This window comes from Purpureocillium takamizusanense, chromosome 5 (genome assembly GCF_022605165.1).
Source record: "Purpureocillium takamizusanense chromosome 5, complete sequence".
Taxonomy (NCBI): Eukaryota; Fungi; Ascomycota; class Sordariomycetes; order Hypocreales; family Ophiocordycipitaceae; genus Purpureocillium; species Purpureocillium takamizusanense.
Genome location: NC_063072.1, coordinates 1,028,916 through 1,048,288, shown reverse-complemented (window position 1 = coordinate 1,048,288; position 19,373 = coordinate 1,028,916). Strand labels below are relative to the sequence as shown.

General features: G+C 55.3%; 5 protein-coding genes across 8 annotated transcripts; 4 read left to right on the top strand and 1 right to left on the bottom strand.

The window, feature by feature from the left end:
* Positions 1–39: 39 nt before the first annotated feature.
* ILS1 (Isoleucine--tRNA ligase) lies at positions 40–4,001 on the top strand. Its single transcript, XM_047987232.1, has 4 exons — positions 40–341; positions 433–786; positions 845–2,546; positions 2,600–4,001. The coding sequence occupies exons 1-4, from the start codon at positions 267–269 to the stop codon at positions 3,682–3,684; spliced, it is 3,216 nt and encodes a 1,071-aa protein (XP_047843216.1). The 5' UTR covers positions 40–266; the 3' UTR covers positions 3,685–4,001.
* A 915-nt stretch (positions 4,002–4,916) lies between these two features.
* JDV02_005895 (uncharacterized protein) lies at positions 4,917–8,844 on the top strand. The gene is made up of 3 exons (XM_047987231.1): positions 4,917–5,267; positions 5,317–5,412; positions 5,475–8,844. Coding segments are annotated over exons 1-3 (3,207 nt in total). The 5' UTR covers positions 4,917–5,266; the 3' UTR covers positions 8,585–8,844.
* Positions 8,845–9,519: 675 nt separating this feature from the next.
* On the top strand, positions 9,520–14,429 carry RAV1 (regulator of (H+)-ATPase in vacuolar membrane). Of its 3 annotated transcripts, XM_047987228.1 has the most exons (7): positions 9,520–9,922; positions 9,996–10,190; positions 10,251–12,542; positions 12,600–13,049; positions 13,118–13,615; positions 13,686–13,914; positions 13,994–14,429. In XM_047987228.1, exons 1-7 carry the CDS (start codon positions 9,806–9,808, stop codon positions 14,230–14,232), a joined length of 4,020 nt encoding a protein of 1,339 aa, XP_047843212.1. In that variant the 5' UTR covers positions 9,520–9,805; the 3' UTR covers positions 14,233–14,429. The 3 variants fall into 3 exon arrangements, with proteins under 3 accessions (XP_047843212.1, XP_047843213.1, XP_047843214.1); XM_047987229.1 differs by having other exon boundaries at positions 13,118–13,914; XM_047987230.1 differs by having other exon boundaries at positions 9,520–10,190.
* Positions 14,430–14,480: 51 nt separating this feature from the next.
* On the top strand, positions 14,481–18,117 carry OPT8 (OPT super). 2 transcript variants are annotated; one of them, XM_047987226.1, is made up of 7 exons: positions 14,481–15,190; positions 15,248–15,369; positions 15,430–16,558; positions 16,639–16,868; positions 16,947–17,161; positions 17,225–17,337; positions 17,393–18,117. In XM_047987226.1, the coding sequence occupies exons 1-7, from the start codon at positions 14,837–14,839 to the stop codon at positions 17,465–17,467; spliced, it is 2,238 nt and encodes a 745-aa protein (XP_047843210.1). In that variant the 5' UTR covers positions 14,481–14,836; the 3' UTR covers positions 17,468–18,117. The 2 variants fall into 2 exon arrangements, with proteins under 2 accessions (XP_047843210.1, XP_047843211.1); XM_047987227.1 differs by having other exon boundaries at positions 15,430–17,337.
* rmt3 (Type I protein arginine methyltransferase) lies at positions 17,591–19,358 on the bottom strand (the record flags this gene model as incomplete). Its single annotated transcript, XM_047987225.1, has 3 exons — positions 17,591–18,468; positions 18,544–18,660; positions 18,728–19,358. The coding sequence occupies 3 exons, from the start codon at positions 19,356–19,358 to the stop codon at positions 17,591–17,593; spliced, it is 1,626 nt and encodes a 541-aa protein (XP_047843209.1).
* Positions 19,359–19,373: the final 15 nt, after the last annotated feature.

Below are 19,373 nucleotides of genomic sequence, written 5' to 3'. Positions count from 1 at the left end.
TGCCCGTTGGACCCCACTGCAGTGATTTGATAGTGCCACCAGAACTGTCATTCCGCACACACAACACAAAACTACAACCCCGCCGACCCAACTCGATCACTGCTGGTTGAGTCACACTCTTTCGGCCGACTTCGGGAAGAGGCGAACCAAAGCCGTTCCCAAAAGGCCAGCAGCTGCTTCGACGCGTTCTGCACCATTTTGCAATATCGCGTGGTACCTCCAAGGCAACTCACGACCGGCCCAGGAGACGGAACAGCTGAGGAACAATGTCCATCAACTTCCCCAAGGAGGAAGAGGCCACCATCGAGAGATGGCGCGCCATCAACGCCTTCCATCGCCAGGTTCGCACGCTGTCCGCTCCACTCTCCCTCGCCTGGAATTTCCTTGACGATGATCACCGAGCGCTCTTTGCTAACAAACACCCTGTCCCAGCTCGAGCTATCTGAGGGTCGCCCACGATATACCTTCTACGACGGACCGCCCTTTGCCACAGGCCTTCCCCACTATGGCCACTTGCTGGCATCGACTATCAAGGACATTATACCCAGGTACTGGTCCATGAAAGGTTATCATGTCGAGCGCCGCTTTGGCTGGGACACCCATGGCCTGCCAATCGAGCACGAGATAGACAAGAAGTTGGGCATCTCGGGCAAGGCTGCAGTGACCCAATTCGGTATCGAGAAGTACAATGAAGAGTGCCGTGCCATTGTGATGCGCTATGCCGGCGAGTGGCGCCAGACCATCGAACGGCTTGGTCGCTGGATAGACTTCGACAATGACTATAAGGTGAGCAACTACCAACTATTGAAGCGTTCATGCTACGAGAGCTGACATTCTTCGTAAGACTATGGACCCAAAGTTCATGGAGACCCTTTGGTGGGTTTTCAAACAACTTTTTGAAAAGGGACAGGTATACCAGGGCTATCGCGTGATGCCCTACTCGACCGTTCTTACGACTGCCCTCAGCAATTTCGAGGCCAATCAGAACTACCAGGATGTCACAGATCCGGCCGTGGTTGTATCATTTCCCCTCCTTGACGATCCCAACGTCAATCTTCTGGCTTGGACAACCACTCCTTGGACGCTTCCATCGCATACTGGCCTCGCTGTGCACCCTGACTTTGAATATGTGAAGATCCTCGACGAAAAGTCTGGAAATACATATATCCTGCTTGAGAAACTCCTCAGTACACTGTACAAGGATCCCAAGAAGGCAAAGTTCAAGGTCCTGGACAAGTATACTGGCAAGGAGATGAAGGGTTGGCGCTATAAGCCCTTGTTCGACTACTTCTACGAGGAGTTCAAGGATATTGGTTTCCGTGTTCTCAACGGTACCTATGTCACCGACGACAGCGGTACGGGAATTGTGCATCAAGCCCCGGCTTTTGGTGAGGAAGATTACAATGTCGCCATGGAGGCCGGCATCATCAGCGAAAGCCGCCCTCCGCCCGATCCCGTTGACGATACCGGCCACTTTACCGATCGAGTACCAGATTTCGCAGGCATGCACGTCAAGGAAGCTGACAAGCACATTATCAAACATCTGAAGAACACCGGCCGCCTCATCGTGGACTCGCAAATTCGTCACTCGTATCCCATGTGCCCCCGGTCCGACACACCCTTGATCTATCGCGCGGTCCCTTCATGGTTCATCCGCATACCGGAAATTGTTCCTGACATGCTGAAGAACATAGAGGGTTCCCACTGGGTACCTTCCTTCGTTAAAGAGCGTCGATTTGCCAGCTGGATCGCCAACGCCCGGGACTGGAACGTGGGAAGAAACCGATACTGGGGAACGCCAATTCCTCTATGGGTCAGCGACGATCTTGAGGAACGGGTCTGCATTGGAAGTGTCGAAGAGCTACGCGAGCTGAGTGGCTACGAGGGAGAACTTGTCGACATTCATCGTGACAAGGTCGACCATATCACAATCCCGAGCAGAACTGGCAAGGGAGTTCTGAGGCGAGTCGAAGAGGTATTTGATTGCTGGTTTGAGTCAGGGAGCATGCCCTACGCCAGCCAGCACTATCCATTCGAAAACGCCGAGAAATTCCAGCAGTCGTTTCCCGGCGACTTCATTGCGGAGGGTTTGGACCAGACGCGAGGGTGGTTCTATACCCTTCTCGTTCTTGGCACGCATCTTTTTGGTTGCTCACCATTTCAGAATTGCGTTGTCAACGGTATCGTGCTCGCTGAAGATGGCAAGAAAATGTCGAAGAGACTCAAGAACTACCCAGACCCAGGTATTGTGATGGACAAGTACGGGTCAGATGCCCTCCGCCTCTATCTCATCAACTCTCCCGTTGTGAGGGCCGAGCCTCTGCGCTTCAAAGAGAGCGGAGTCAAAGAGGTAGTGCAGAAGGTACTTCTACCGCTTTGGAATAGCTTCAATTTCTTCGAGAACCAAACGGCACTCTTGAAAAAGGTTGAGGGCGTCGACTACATGTGGGATCCCAGCATGGAATCTAGTAACACCAACGTCATGGATCGCTGGATCCTGGCAAGCTGCCAAAGTCTTCTGCAGTTTGTTAACGACGAAATGCGAGGTAAGTTGATGCGTTCAAAGCGATTGGCCCACGAATGCTCTAACGATGTGAAGGATACCGCCTTTATACGGTCGTACCACGCCTGCTTGGGCTGATTGACAACACCACCAACTGGTATATCAGATTCAACCGCCGAAGATTGAAGGGCGAGAACGGTCTGGATGACACGCTTCACGCTCTTAATGCGCTTTTCGAGGTGTTGTTTACGCTTTGCCGCGGCCTCGCTCCTTTCACGCCATTTCTATCGGACACAATCTATCTGAAGCTCCTTAAGCACATCCCAAAGCAATTACAAGGGGAGGACCCTCGCAGCGTTCATTTTCTTCCTTTTCCGGAGGTACGGGAGGAATTGTTCGATGCCGAGGTTGAGAGGAGAGTATCAAGGATGCAGCGCGTCATCGACCTCGCGAGAGTTTCGCGCGAGCGACGAGGAATTGGCTTGAAGACGCCACTCCGCACCTTGGTCGTGATCCATCACAACCAGCAGTACCTGAACGATGTTGGGTCGTTGGAGAGCTACATCAAGGAAGAGCTAAATGTGCGAGATCTTGTGCTCTCCTCCGACGAGGCAAGCTACGACGTCCAATTCAGCGTAGTAGCCGACTGGCCAGTGCTGGGCAAAAAACTACGGAAAGATATGGCTCGTGTCAAGAAGGCGCTCCCGACCCTGACGAGTGAGCAGGTGCAGGGCTACTTGCGTGATAAGGAGATTTTCGTGGATGGCATTCGACTCGAGGAGGGAGACCTGGTCGTGCGACGAGGTCTGCGTGAGGACACCGCTTCAAAAAATCTGGAAATCAACTCCGACAATGAGGTGCTGATCATTATCGATTCGGAGATTTATCCTGAATTGGCCCAGGAAGGCCTGGCTAGAGAGGTCATCAATCGCGTTCAGCGTCTGCGGAAGAAGGCAGGCCTTCAGGCAACAGACGACATCCGAATGGAGTACCGGGTGTTGGCAGATCCTCAGGATATTGGTCTGGGAGAGGTGCTCTCATCACAGACCAGCGCCTACGAAAGAACCTTGCGACGTGGTTTGGATGAGCTGCGGGAAGGTGTCGACCCGAAGGACATCATTGCCGAGGAGGAGCAGGAGGTGCAGCAGGCAACGTTCCTGCTCCGACTGATGAAATTGTAAGGCCCAGATGCGGATAGCATGCTTTGCAGACGAGGCCATGGACATGTAGACCGCCTTGTGAGGGTAGAGAGGAAATAAATGTCCACCTTCGCAGTTTGGTCGGAACTGAGGGTAGAAAACCATCATATGTCCTTGGCAACCTCGACAAGTTGTGGTCAAAGCACTCAAACCCGAGCAGCAGGCAACATGGCGCGAAACTTCAAATTGATCTTTTAGCAGCTATCTTCTATTCCAAAATCGATCAGTTCGGCGGCCATGACAAATGGTTTCAGTAGACATACCAGGCAGCAATCTTTCAATATCATGAACTCCTTGACACACTTATCTTTCTCCACACTGTTGTAATCCGCCACTATGCACCTGCCATAGGCAGAGGCCTGGCAAAAAAGTAATCAGCCGGCTGCACTGCATCAAAAATTCGATTTGGGTTACGAACTTCTGCGGAACAACGAGTCACTGCTGTTGCGAATCTTTGCAACGGTCGGCTGAGTGGTTTCGTCATGTCGCAGTTGTAAAGAAGGTAGTCGTTCGCCACAACGAATATTAGGCGCACAGTTCGTAGAATCTAATGACTGTTGGATGGATCCGAGTCGGGCGCGGAACCGTTGCCACCGGAAGAGGTAATGCTCGGCACGATCTTGTAAGTCAGTGTGTTCGTGTCTGGGCTCTATCTCGCCTGTGCTGGGCCGCAGCACAGCGACAAAGAGAAGGCACGGAAGTGTTGATGTACTTCGAACGTTACTAAGATATTACCTAAGCCATGTGGGGTACATGAAATACGAAGTACTTCATGTATCAGGCCTCAGTACTAGGTAGGTACTTAGTATCTTGCCATGCCTCCATCCTCGAGAGACTTCATCAGAGTACCAGTTGCTGCAAGGACTTGAGAGCCCAGCCTGAGCCAGGGCCGCACCACGACTACTCATCTCTACTCGGTACTTGGGCCTCTGTCCCTCGTGGAACTTTGCGCAATTCCAAGGATCGGCGCAGCAGTACTTCTAGCGAACGCCAATGGACCAATGGAACATGACATTACTTCGTAGGAAGTAGTACTTTGTACTACTTTATCAGGAGGTACCTTCAAGATACTTATTAGGTACCTATATACTTTCTAAACTTACGCATGGGCTAGTGCTGCCTGGATACTAATTTCTATCTTAGTACTTAGTACCTGTTTAGGATACGCAAGGTACCCCATCGAAATGTCCTGATACCCCGATCGCCGGTTAGAGCGGGCAACAGCAGGGGCGCGCTGGCAAACCAAACCACGCGACACGCGCCTGGGCCCAGCCTAGTGCGCGCCTCGGCGTCGCGCAACAGCCATCGCCAAATAATCTTTCCTCAAACACCGTCAATCCGTGCGAGGAGCGTCGCGGCTCTCTCAACAGCGCCTTCGAGTCAGACAAGGTACCTCCTTCATGCGAGCTCGCGCCCTACGTTTGGCCAAGGATTCTGCTGGTCTCTCGCTTCTGTTTTGCGGATGACCGCGCGCTTCGCATCATCACGAAGAGGATCGTCAAGCCGGGCTGGCGCGAATTCTATCACAGGCATGGCCCGATGACATCTCCGCGTACCCGCCTCAAGTAAGCCATACTCCTCCGCGCACATTATGCAAGAGACTGATCGCCGCAGTGGCACACATAGACAGCGCCTCACCCCCCGGCCGCGCCCGCTCACCAACCAGCACAGGGATGCATACCGGCCCTGATTCGTACTATTCTAATCAAGGTTTGTTTCTTCACGCATGTTATCGCCCTTACTTCAGTCCTGACATAACAGCTTCGTGACAGACATAACTATCTTGCACTTCATCGTCGCCGCTGCTCAGGATGAGCTTGACCATGCACCAGAGCCCAAGCCCCTTCCGGCCGCTGTACTTTTCAAGGCATATGACGAGATCCTACCGACCTTTGGTATCGACCCAGACTCCGATCACCACCTGTCTGCTTTCATTTTCCGAATTGGTGGTGAACAAGGAAATGGCACTCTTTCGGATAAATTTCAGCTCATCCTCGGCCGCATGGGCATCATTCTTGAGTTTGGGGACAACTCTACCATCTCGGCTGCAACATCATCCACGCTCTCAACATCCCCGTCCCAGTCGCACTCGAGTCGCCCCAATTCGGCCCTAAAGCCCGATGTCGTTGGACCCTCTCATGGGGTCCCGGGCGCGCCAGAGGTATCGTCGTGGAATAGAGCTGGGACTCCCTTCCTCGCCAACCTGAGCGTACGCCGTCACGTTCGTCCAAATGCTTCAAACTTGAGTGCCCAAAACGCCCCTTTGTCCAGGTATCTTAGCAGTCAATCAGAGATTGCAGGCGATCGACGCTCGCCTGTTTCTATCGATGGGCATTCGACGCGCCCCGAAAACCCATCTCCTGTCGTATTTCAGGAGGCTTTTGCCAGCAAAATCGAAAACTCGTATCCCGTGAGTCGACACGGGAACTCATACCCTACGCTCACAGGTTACGATCCTACAACACGGGCCCTGGACGTGCCCTCAGCCGGCGATCGTTGGCGAGACCTCGCGAGCGTTCTGTCTGGGCACATAACGCGCGGACGAGATGCCTTGGCCACGCATCGGTCTGAGGCCTTGGAGATCAGCACTCGCCCTGACGGTGCCACTACTGAATCGGGATTACCTCCGTCACAGGACCTACATGAGCCGCCAGTGCCAATGCTTGCAAATTCTGGTCACAGCCATGCTAGCGCCTCAGGGGAGCGAGGCCATCAAGTGTGTATTGCATCACCCAAACAATCATCGGAGTCCCCCGCGACCCCACTGCGCCCAATATTCAACGATAAGGGGGCGTCAAAAACGGTCAGGGCCCCAACGAGCAGTCACCCTGCCAACCTGGGGAAAATCCCTTTTCACCGCGCGGCGAGGGCACGCGAGCTATACCTTGCTAGTAAATTTTTTAATCGATGGGCAGGCCGAACGGCTACCAAACTCGAACGAGAAGCTGTGGCGCGAAGACATATGATACGGTTTCGGTGTTTCCAAGGCTGGAGTAGAGCGCCAACGCTCAAGGCTCCTGCAGCAGAGCATTTGCGCGCAACAACTGCTGTACAAAAGCTGCGCCGAGCAATAGCCTACAATGAAGAGCAGCTCAGCCTAGCTGCAGCGGCGCTTGCGCAAGCTTCTCAAGCCACAATGGTGCGGGCGGCCCTGGGTAGGTGGATGTGTCAGGCAGCTCAGCTTATGTTTCGACGGAGGCTCGGTTCAAAGTCACTTCGCGCAGGTATCAAGCGGTGGTCCTCACGGACTCAGGAGAACGCCGTGCTAGGGCGAGCAGCTTCGTCGGTAGCTGCCCGTGGCGTCGAGCTCAGTGCCGTAAACAGATGGGCGTGTCAAATCGAGAGCAGCGGTGCTGAGCTTGCAGCAGCACAGCACCTCGCGACATCCTTCAGCTCAACCAGCTGCTTGAATGAATGGGCAGCCCAGGTGGAAGTATCGCGACGCGCCCGAGAACATCGTCAGCTTCGGCAAGTGGAGCTACTGAACACGGCGCTCGATAGCTGGGGATTGCGGGCAAGGGCACAAGCGTTCGCCTGGAGGCGCGAGTATCTATCCGTCGCCAAGGCCTTTGAGCAGTGGACCGAAGTGGCCCACCGAGAGAAGGTAGCGGCAGACGCTGCTCAACACCATCGCAGCTTGATCGGGGTGGCGAAAGTATGTGGCGGAATAGGGCGACTCCAAAACGACTGCTTGGAGCTCAAGCGTTTGCATGCCCGTGCCCGCCTTTTCATCGGGTCGTCTCGCCTCTTGGCAACCTTGGACGCGGCCGTGGATCGTCGCAAGAACCGCATGAGAAGCATGGTGCGTCGCTATCTCATGGCGAGGTATGCACAAATGTCGTCCAAGCGCAGAAAACGCAACTTTTACACGGCGCTTGATCGATGGAAAGCGGCGAGCCAGGGCGATGTCATCGCGACACAGGTGGCAGAAGATCTGCATGCCGCCGGCGCCGCAGCCCTTTCTCACAGAGCAATGCTAGTATGGCACATGAGTGCCATCGACGATCAGGGACTACAAGCCACAGCTCGCGACCACTACAAACAGGCTTGGGTGGATGCATGGCTGACACTCACGACGCAGCATGGCGCTGGCGAAGCGTCTGCTTGGAGCGTATGGGCTGCGGAACAACAGCGCCATAGTCTCAAGGCGTGGTCGATAGCCACCCTGCAGCGGAACGGACAGGCACATACGGCGACCGTCTTGCGGCAGAGGCATGGTCGTGATAAGTGGCTGCGAGCCCTCCAACAATGGAGGAATGTCCTGAATGACGCTGGACCGAGCACGAAAGGGCAACTGCCACTGAGGGTGACAGAGATGTCCAGTACCAAAGGCACCAACTTTACTGGCTGGAAGTCACTTCCGCCACGTTTGTCATACGTCAGACGGGATCACGACTTTCCAAACACCCCTATGCAGACACCAACTCGTTGGACGGGGAGTGCTCTGCCTGTGACTAGTACTAGTCGCACGTCAAGGTTCATGGCCACGGTACAGGAAGCAGATGACGAGTCGGCTGCCACTTCAAGCGCCGCGGGAGAGCCGTCGGCCTGGGGGCGACACTCTCGAGGATCGGTCGCGAGTCTCATGGCTAGGCAATTACCATCGACGACACCGCAGGCCCCTGTGCCGACACACCTGGAGCGGCAACGGCAGCTAGGCAGGGGCTTACTAACCAGGTCGGTGCCAGTAAAGCCCATCGCAAGGCATGCCAGACCCAACAGGCCATCGACTGCGACAGGGCCGGGCAGGGCCGACATTCCTGGCCGCAGTCCAGAGCTCGTTGGGTTCACTGCAGCCCTGCAAGGACCCAAGCCGCGTCGTGTGGCACCGGTGGCGCCAGGCAGTCCCGGAAAGCCACTCGTCACCAGAACAGAGACCTGAGCCTCACTGGCCTGGCGGTGTTACGGCCTGATCCTCGCCTGGCGATAGTCTGGCTAGTATCCATAGACAGGACGCACGACGCAAGCGAATGTTCTCATTCCCCAGCTGTTTGACACGGATGGTCTATGATGAGGTCGATGGGTTTGGGCAAGAGATCTGTGATGTGTGGAGTTGTGTGTAGGGGCTTGCGTTGATTAGACTACTTGATACCCATTTGAATAAAGAAACTCCAGTTGAGGCTTTCTTGGTTGGACGATGAGCTATCATTGGGCCCGAGAGGTGGTGCTGCCCAGTAAGTTAGGTACCTGTTGTCCAGTGGCTACGTCATGCTTGGTTGGTAACGTTGATTGCGAAGCGAGAGCACGGTCAAAATTCCAAGACACTGCAGCTTGCGCGGTACCCTGGCCACTACTTTCGGCGGCTACTATACAGTTGATCAACACACGCCCTTCTATCCCGAATTGGCGCTTGGAATCATCTGACGGCTATCTCGTGTGTCGACATACAGACCGACTCTGGGTACGTGGTGCCTCTGGTGAAGGTAATTCACGAGCGCTCCAACCTCCGCCAAAGGCACAGGTGTCTAAGGTACTGAAGTACTTAGGTACCAGGTACTACGTACCTACCTACTAGGTATCTAGAGGTAGGTATCACTTAACTACTAAGTTAATGTAGCGACCATTTTACTCGGCGGGTGGCGTAACAGGTACCCACATGTACCTGATGCGTCTGCCTTGGTACCTCAGATCTTATATTAGTGGTACTGGCAACCCGATTTCCAGGGCGGCAGCATACGTACCTAGTAAGTACATGTAGTACCTAGTACTAGGTACCTAAGTACCTTATCTATCTAGTACTCCCTACCTAGGTACACAAGCTAGGGTACCTTAGCTAGCTCACCAGCTCTGTACACCTTATTAGTACAATCCGTTTGGCAGCTCTCGGGAGCCGCCTCGGTGTAGACATCACCTTCGCCCTGGCAGGCCAAATACGTTGCCGTTCCCCCTCGCGTAGCATCATACATCGCACGCCCTGACAAGGCATTGTGACGATCATTTGCACCTCAACCCTCCCACCGCCTTGACTATTTCCAACTCCACGCACTGAGGGCTGCACTCTATATCGCGCTTGGCAACCGCCTGGTCTACCCAGGGCCGGGATAACGTCTTGACGCGCCACTGTGGCATAGCCCGTCACGCCTTAGCTCGGTTCAAGGCACGCATGTCGACATGCCCGATCTCGGGGCTTCAGGACAGTATGGCTGCAGTCCTCCCAGGTAGGCCGCAGTCCAGCCTCCAAGGCTTGGCGACTGGTTTCTGTAGAGACCGGCACCTCAATGTGAGTCGACACGTCCTTGTTACCCTCTCGTCGGACCACATGCTGTCTAACGCGTGGGGTTATTGTGCGGTAGGCATACATAAGCGGCAGCGCCTTTACCATTCTCGACGGCTCCCAAGCCATCGTGCAGACCATTTACGATAACGACGACAAGCGCGAGCTCGAGGCCATCGCGCTCGACGAAATCTCTGGGAACATAGCCGTCAGCACAGCAAAACAAGTCCGCATCTACAAGCTTCTCAAGCTCGCTCGCGATGACAGTCTGCAGGTGCTGCTCCTTGCCTGGATAACTTGACGCCGACGAAAAGCTGACCCTGCTCTCTCACAGTGGGTTCAAGAGGCTTCCTTCGACATTACACATGCGGTGCCGGGGTCAGCATGTTCCCTTTCTTGGGGAAACTCTGAGGAGCTTCTCGTTGGCACTCGTGCCCTCAGTCTCTACGCCACCCGATCGCAACCCTCCTGTTGCTGGATGAAGGCTTTGCCAAGCCCAGTCAGTTCTGCCGCTATATCGTTTGACTCGGCTTACATTGCGAGCATTGGGCGCTACGATCGTCTGCCCAAGATATGGCGGCGCCTCACATACGGAGCCGACGAGGTTCGCTTCGATATGTCCTACTTGCGCCACCCCGATGTTGTGACGTCGGTGAGATGGCGCAGGCCATTCCACCCGGATCAAGTCGTCGAAAATATTCTATACACACTCTGTCGGGACCTGCACATTCGAATCTGGACCCCAATTGATAGTAGTGATGGCCGCTACTGGCAGCTCTGGGGGCACGTCAGTCTCATGGAGACTTCTAGTCGGCTTTTCGCTGCTCCCACCCCGCGCTTGGTCTGCATCATCGATGGTCGCGACTTCACCGCCGCAGTGGAATGCGCCGTCAAGGACCGCATGGCCGATGACCAGAGCACCGACGATGTGGCTCTCGATCACCTCGTGGCTGTTGCGAACCGGAGTCCAGAAATATGCCTGGTCATCAGCCCTCAAGGTATCATGTCGGCATGGGCTCTGGAGAACGTGGGCGATGCGCGCGGAAGCAAGGGCAGGATTTTCAGTATCGCCCAGGTCCAGTCTCGTCAGTTCGAGAGCTTGGGAGGCTTCCTGAATCCTCAGCAAGACACCCCCCATTTGCAAACGGAGACGTATTGCGACAAGTCCGACGGGCGCTTGCGTATCATGGTACACGCCTTTGACGGAAGAATCGGCGTTCTCACGAGCAACGTCGCAGATTTACTTGACCCCACCACCAACGACAGGCGACTCGCCCTTGAGGCTGTCTGGTCAGGCCATTCATCGCCCATAAAGAAAATCGTGCGCAATTTCAGCGGCCGAGCTATCGTGTCTAGGACCGACAACAGTGAGTGCATCGTTTGGCAACATGGCTTTTCGAGCATGCGCAGCACATCGGCCATTGAATTATCCCGGCGCAGTGTTATCCCGGAAACTAGACGGATCCATCGCATCTCTCTCCTCCGCAAAGGTCGCTTCATCATCCTCCTCTGCGACAACGAAATATCGCTGTGGGATTGCCGCGCCGAAACGGCAACCCTGCTTTCCAGCTGCTCTTTTCACCTTGACGGCAACCCTCTGTGTCTCATCATACTGCCTCGCCCCGACGCCAGGCAGATTACGACTGCTCACGTGGCCACCGTCTCCTCGGATCGTCATGGAATGGTATGGGAGGTTAGGCTGCCTCGATTCATTGACGGCCCCTTGACCACGGAAGGGGCCGCTATTGAAGAGTTCTGCCGCTTCGAAATGGCAGCTCCCGAAGATCTGAAGTACGTCCTTCCAGTCGATCCAGCAGGGTCTTCTCCCATGGCCTCGGGCTTCTTAGATGTGTTCGCACGTGATGTTGCTATTTCCTACACACGCTCCGGGCGTGTCGACTTTTGGACGGCCCGCATCGACCCTGCGCGGCACTGCGTTGAGTGGTTGTCAACTTGCTACACCGAGACGGGTATTCCCGATCCTGCACTGGCCAGCGGAAGCATGTTGAAAAAGGCTGCGCTGGTAAATTCCGCCCGATCACAAATTACCATCTGGGATATAGGTGGCTCCCGCCTCGAGTTTGAGAAGGGTTATGCCACGGACGACGATATTCGGGACCTCGACTGGACATCTACCCCTGACAGTCAGTCGATACTCGCCGTAGGCTTCCAGCATCGCGTCGTACTCTTATCCCAGATGCGGTTTGACTATCTAAACAAGGGCCCTGCCTGGGCACCGATCCGGGAAATCAGCATCCGCAGCCTCAGCCCCCATCCGATCGGCGACTCAACGTGGCTCGGTGACGGCCATTTAGTAGTTGGTGCTGGCAATCAGCTTTTCGCTTACGATCGACGTGCTGGCAGCAACGAATCACTTCTTCCAGATGTTCGACTCACTCACCACCGCAAAGACGGAACCTGGGATCTGTTTGAGGCCGTTCAGCGTTTTAACGGTCCAATTCCTGTGTTTCACCCGCAATTTCTCAGTCAATGCATCCTCTCCGGAAAGAGCATCCAGGTTCGGCGGATCCTTGAAGCAATGCATAAGACACTAAAGTATCTTGTCCCGGGTGAACCCGTCGATGACTACCTCGGACTGGACCTGAAGGGCTTTTACACAACCCCTGTAAGTCGACAGGCGCGCAGTAGGTGGGTGCTCGACCGCTAACGACAACCTATCTAGACCGATGATACGCAACCCGGAGAGAGACCAGGCGTCGCCTTTTTGAATGGGCACAAGGGAGAGGAAATGGAGGAGGATGAAGCAGGTTTTTCTGAAAAGACGGCCGTGGCTATCAACGAAAAGTTGCTGAGCATCGGCATCCCGCAACTGTCGGGCCATGAACAGATGCAGCTTGCGGATATGGTTGAGTGTGTAGCCTTGGTTGAAAAGCACCGGCGGTCCATGGACGAAAATGCGGCCCGATTCATGGTGTTTTTCCGCCAGAACGCGCTCAGGAGGACACGGTCGACCGACATGTACCTGTCCTGGCGAGAGTTTAACTGGGCGTATCACTCCGGAAGCCAAGACCTCTTGCTCGATTTTGTATCTCGGCAAGCCCACGGGCAAATGTTGTGGAACAATGCGCGGGAGAGCGGCATTTTCATGTGGCTCTCGGACATTAACACAGTGGTAAGTTGATGGGCTTCATTTAGTGTAACAAGGACTGACGAAAGGGCCACTGCGCTGATCGCACGCAGAAAGATCAATTCGAGATCATTGCTCGTAACGAGTACAACAAGGGGGACACTAAGAACCCTGTCGACTGCAGCCTCTTTTATCTGGCATTGCGAAAAAAGGCAGTGCTGCAAGGTCTGTGGCGCATGGCCAGCTGGAATAAGGAGCAGGCGGCAACGCAGCGGTTATTGGCGAACAACTTTGATGAGCCCAAGTGGCGGACGGCTGCCCTGAAAAACGCGTACGCATTGCTTAGCAAGCGGCGCTTCGCATACGCGGCGGCCTTCTTTCTTTTGGCCGACCGCCTCGAGGACGCTGTCGAGGTGTGCTTGCGGCAGCTTCGCGACATGCACCTCGCTGTTGCCATTGCCCGGGTTCACGGAGGGGACAGTGGTCCAGTGTTGCGAAAAATACTTCGTGATGAGATGCTTCCACTTGCAGCGCAGCAAGGGAACAGGTGGCTTGCATCATGGGCATTCTGGATGCTGGGTCGCAAGGACATGGCGGTCAGGGCGCTGATCGTGAGTTTCATGGGCGTCGTGAGGACGGACGGTGTCACCTGCCTGGTCTACGCTAACTTCGAATCTTCAGACACCCGTTTACACGCTCTTGGAGACTCCGTGTTCGCCTGACATCCAATCCCGCCTCTTTCTAACGGACGACCCGGCTCTTGTTGTGCTGTACTCACAACTTCGGCAACAGACATTGCAGACACTGCGGGGAGCGTCCAAGGTGACGCCGAAGATAGAGTGGGAATTTGTTCTTCATAGTGCCAAGTTGTACGACCGCATGGGCTGCGACCTTCTCGGCCTGGACTTGGGTGAGTTTGCCTCCTTGTTCGGAGACGATAGACAGACTGTGGCCCCGAACTTCACTGACCGAGCACGCGACGACGACAGTGCGGAACTGGGAATTCCAACAACCTGCAATGGCTGGGTTCGCGGGGGAGGTGAATCCGCTCAAGCTGCTTCGGCGTCGAAGCTCTTTGGTCGTCGACGACCTGCCCTCCATTCGCCGGGACCTTGGCTCTGGGGCGAAGGTGGGCGCAGCAGCAAGAAGCGGGAAGCCGTTGACCCCGACGCCACCGACATTCCAAGAGCCGGATGCCGCGTCGCTTCTAGATAGCTTCGGCCTGTGATAATGATGACCCCTGCCGTGGGCGACTCGCTTATATCCGCAGATTGCGGCCTCTATGTGTAAGGTAGCCATGGCACAACCTGGCCTTGATCCTTATCCAACTGTTGTATTGATTGACGACATGTGGCACCATGTAGCATAGAGGATTATGGTTGTCTTGAGACAACCCTGCACTGTATTAGTCATGGCATGTTAGCGTCAACATGACCTAACATGCTAACCTATACTCCAGCACTAGCTACTAAGTTAGTGGACTTCGTGCTTCGTTTTGTCCTGGCCGCCACCCGTCATCATCAAGCCATTATTCACAGCGAGACAATCTCGAGTCGCCTCGTAGATCGCCCTGGGGGACTTGCAAGCCCACGTCTCTTTGATCAACCCCCAAGCCCTACAACAGCCGGGAGGTGACGTTTGCAGTCTCGGTGTCTCTCACTCACACTACTTCGCCATTTTGCCTCAACGTCAGACTCGTCACGAGTTGTGCACCACCGGTCGCGACAACAACCGTCGACCATGAGAGGGGGCTAGTCAACAGCCAGGGACACCGAGAGGAGAAAAATTCGGTGCCGATTCGGATTCGGGACTATCATCGCCACGTGGAACGTATGGAGCCGATATCGCCGCACCTCCCACCAGGGGAGCAGATGCGAGAAGACCAGCAACTGCTGGACCGGCCGCACATCAAGCCACCGCTGCCACCGGGCCGTCACTTTACGGCGCGGAGCGTCCTCGCAGGCCTCGGTGTTGGCACCGTCATATGTGCTGCCAATGTTTACTTTGGCCTCCAGACCGGATGGGTGTCTATCATGTCCATGCCCGCCAGCCTCATGGGATTCGGCATTTTCAGGCTCCTGCGCCGCCACCTGCGCTTCCCCTTCACGCCCGTCGAGAATGTGCTTCTTCAGAGCGTTGCCTGTGGCATGGCAATCATGCCTCTTGGTTGCGGCTTTGTCGGCGTCGTTAGTCTCCTTCTGCCCAAGTGAAATATCCTTCCCGTAGCTAATGCGCGCCTGTAGATTCCCGCCATGGACTATCTCCTGACTCCAGAGGAGCAAGGCCCCTTATTTCTTAGTGTTGGCCAGCTCATTATCTGGTCACTGGGACTCTGCTACTTTGGCGTCGTCTTCGCTGTGCCCCTGTAAGCGGCGACCCTGTTGTGGTGGATAAAAGTCGCGGGCTTGCTGACCCTCATCCACAGGCGCCACCAGGTCATCATCCGCGAAAGACTCCGGTTTCCCAGCGGGTTCAGCACCGCCGTCTTGATATCTGTCCTTCACGGCCAGGGAGCTCGTTCCTCGAGCAAGGAAGACCTAGACGCTGCAGCTCAGGGTGGATTTGCAAGTCTTGTGCCTCGCCAGGAAACATCGCCCAGTCAGTCACCCATTACCAGTGAACCTGCTCCATTAGACCGCTCGGTATCTCCAGACGGGGACCCCGATGTCTCACAGGACTGGGTGTCCAACATGCGCCTCCTGCTTCTATGCTTTCTTGTCTCAGGGCTCTTCACGGTCACCACCTACTTTCTCCCCTTCTTGCGCAACATTCCGATATTCGGAACCGTTGCAGCTCAGACATGGCTCTGGACGCTGAACCCAAGTCTTGCCTACGTTGGCCAAGGCATCATAATGGGAGCGGAGACCACGTTGCACATGGTTATCGGGGCCGTTGTCGGCTGGGGCCTGCTCAGTCCTCTCGCAAAAGTCAAAGGCTGGGCGCCGGGTCCCGTCGATGACTGGGAACATGGCAGCAAGGGGTGGATCGTCTGGATTTCGCTGGCCATCATGCTTGTCGATGCTGTGGTCAGCCTCGGCTATATCGCCCTGCAACCTTTACTCGGTCGAAGGCTCCTTGTGCTCATTGAGCCGCTGCGACTCCGGCTACGCGCTCGAGGAGGTATCACGTCATTGTTTGGCCGCTCCTCACACCACTATGCGCCACTGTCAGACCGGGACGATGACGGCCGCCAGGCCTCTCGCCCGGCATCTGCCCGTGACCGGTCGGACTGCGGCAAAAGCAATAGCGACGACGACGACGCCCCGCCCGAGCATCGCATCGGGGGACGTCTCGTAGCTGTCGGGCTTGTTCTTTCCATTCTTCTATGCGTTCTGACCATACATGTTGTATTCGGGGATCTCGTCCCCCTCTATGCGACCGTTACGGCCGTCCTCATGGCTCTCGTCCTCAGCATCATGGGGGTTCGCGCTCTGGGCGAGACCGACTTGAATCCTGTTTCTGGCATCAGCAAGCTGGCTCAGCTCTTCTTCGCCATCATTGTGCCCCAGTCCAACAAGAATAGCGTGCTCATCAACCTCGTCGCAGGGGCTGTGGTAGGAACACCCTCACTTCCTGCTCTCCTTAAGTGGCATCGTTTTACCGCGCAACTGAGCTGACATAACTACATGTATAGTCCGAGGCCGTAAGTGGCATGCCTTTGCCCAGATTGCGCTCACATGTTGCCAGTAGCTTACAAACAGGTATCATCGTCGACCAGGGCGCCTTGCAAGCCGGAGACCTTATGCAGGACCTTAAAACCGGTCATCTCCTCGGAGCCGCTCCGAAAGCCCAGTTTTGGGGACAAGTGATTGGCGCCACAGTCGGTGCCCTGCTCAGTGCCTTTATATATCGCTTGTATACTATGTGAGTACCTCTGCGTGCCTCAGGGGTTTGGTTTGGCCATATGTACGGGCTTCTCTTACCAACGGCGCACCACCGTAGGGTTTATACGATCCCGGGAGAGTTGTTTCAAGTTCCGACCGCTTACGTTTGGATATTCACTGCGAGGCTGGTGACTGGGCAAGGGCTGCCGCCAAAGGTCAAGGAGTGGGCTGTCGGCGCTGGCGTTCTTTTCGCCTGCACGACGATGACGAGAACCTTGTCAGTAGGCAAGCGATGGCGATCATGGGTTCCAGGTGGCATAGCCGTGGCTGTCGGTACGTGAGCTTCCCCGTCAAAGTCGCTCTCGGTAATCGATGCAAGAAGCTGAATGTCTATAGGCATGTACAATGTCCCATCTTTCACGCTTGCCCGCGCCATCGGAGGATTATTTGGCTGGTACTGGGTCCAAATTTTGCGGCGGTCCAACACACCGCTCATCATCATGGCATCGGTAAGAGCTTCATGGTCCGCATGAGCTGGTGTCTGTCCTTGCTAATTCAAGCAAGGGGTTCATACTTGGCGAGGGATTCTTGAGCATTGTGAACTTGCTTTTGCAAGGCTTCGGAGTCCCCCATTACTGAGGTAGCCTGTCGGTGTTGGGTCGCCATCACAACCCAAGGAGAGGTGGAAGCGAAGACGGGTAGCCCAGCGTGCTATACTTGCTGGCCCTGAACTTATGCCTAGATGCCTGACAACAAGGGCCTCTACTTAAGTTTCCATGACTGGCTTCTCTCTGGCCGGCCTGCAACACCCCATGCGGCGTCTATGGTGAGGGCTCGAGCATTCTCCTCGAGGACCTTGAACGTAATCTTGCCGGAGACACGTGTTCCCCTAGGACTCGACATGGGCGAATCTCGTGGCTCCGCGAGTAGCAGTCCTTGCTTCCAATGGGTCTCGAAACCGTCTGGTGCCGTGGTAAAGGCGACGTTACCGCTCTTCTTGGCCACCCAAGCATCCGGCGTGGTTGGAGGAGGCGGTATCGGTTCGTGACGCGACGTGGCGAAAAAGTTGTCGAACCAAACAAGAAAGCCGTCGATGTCATCGACGGGCCTGTTCAAGTCTGAGTGCCAGTCTGCCGTGAAAACCAGCTCTTCAGGTTTCACGCTGCCCAGATCGAGCGTCTTGAAGGGAAAGGGGGTGCCGCAGACAGAGCTGCCGGGCATTGTCTCTATGCGGGCCTCATCGTAGATGCCCTCCTGCATCGCTTTCATGTCAAAGCCGTAAACGTCCCGCCAAAAAGAAATGTGTTCGGCCAGATAATTTGGATCGGCAATAGGTGCAACCCAGATCGTCGCTGAGCTCGGAACCAGTAGGCCATCGGGTTTGAGGTACTTGTCGCGCGCATAGAGTACGCTAGGTAGCATTGCTTCGTACAAGAGGCAATAACCCATCCACTCACTGACAATCATGTCCACCTGGTTGACGGGAAGAACCACGTCTTCGATGGCGCCGTGGAGACATGTGATAATGTCTGACAAGCCGTTGTTGAAGATGTTCTCCCTCGCCTTGTGGATGATGTCCGACTTATCCACGGCAATGACGTGAGCCGCGCCAGCCTTGGCGCAAAACATGCTGAGAATGCCTTTACGAGATAGTAAGAGTGGTTAGAATCTAGGGTTAGGCATGCGAGGGCTGGACCTGGGCTTGCAGTACGTACCTGTGCCGCAACCAATGTCGAGCACCACCTTGTCCTTGATGAGATGCTTGTTTCCATAGATGAAGTCACGGTATGCGTCTGTGCGGACCCGATCCTTCAGCATAGTCTCGTGTATGTCTAATGATGAGAGAATTGAGTGAGCTTTCGCCACGACGTGATGACCTTGACAACAGGGTCGACGAACCATTGAACGCATACGACTCGAAGTAGTAGTCGGAGCTGTCACGGGCCTGTGTGTTGCTGGTCTGGGTTAGCGGGCTCGTAGACACGCCCTGGTCGTCGCCCCAGCGCCGATCGAGCGTCTCCTGCACTGTGAGGCGATAGCTAGCGAAGCTAGATTGGATGACCTCAAGTTCAGCCTCGAGCTCAGCATTGCGTTTTCGCAAGGCCGCGGCCTGCTCGCCATCGTCTTGGGAGGCCTGTGCGCTCACTGTCTCGAGGACATCGTCGAGGGAGAACAGTACGGCGTCATTGTCTAACACCGGCTTAAGGAAGCCATCACTGGCAATGTCCTGGAGTGTAATGGGAGACGGCAGGGGCTGGCCGCGTTTCACACTGTCGCGAACGAAGTTGACCAGCTTAACGGCGCCGAGAAAGTCAAGACGAAGCCGAGCAAGATTGTCCTTGAAATCGAAGCCATAGTGATGCAGACAGTAGGACAGCATCTCTTGTAGAGACGAAAAGGTCTTGGAGTCGAACAGGGACACCACAGAAACTGCCTCCTCATCGGGCTCAACATCGAGCCACTCGCCGTCATCAGCCCCAGACGACGACTCGTCGGAGGACGTCACACGGTCGTCGGGAATGGCGGCCATTGCAGCCACGGGTCG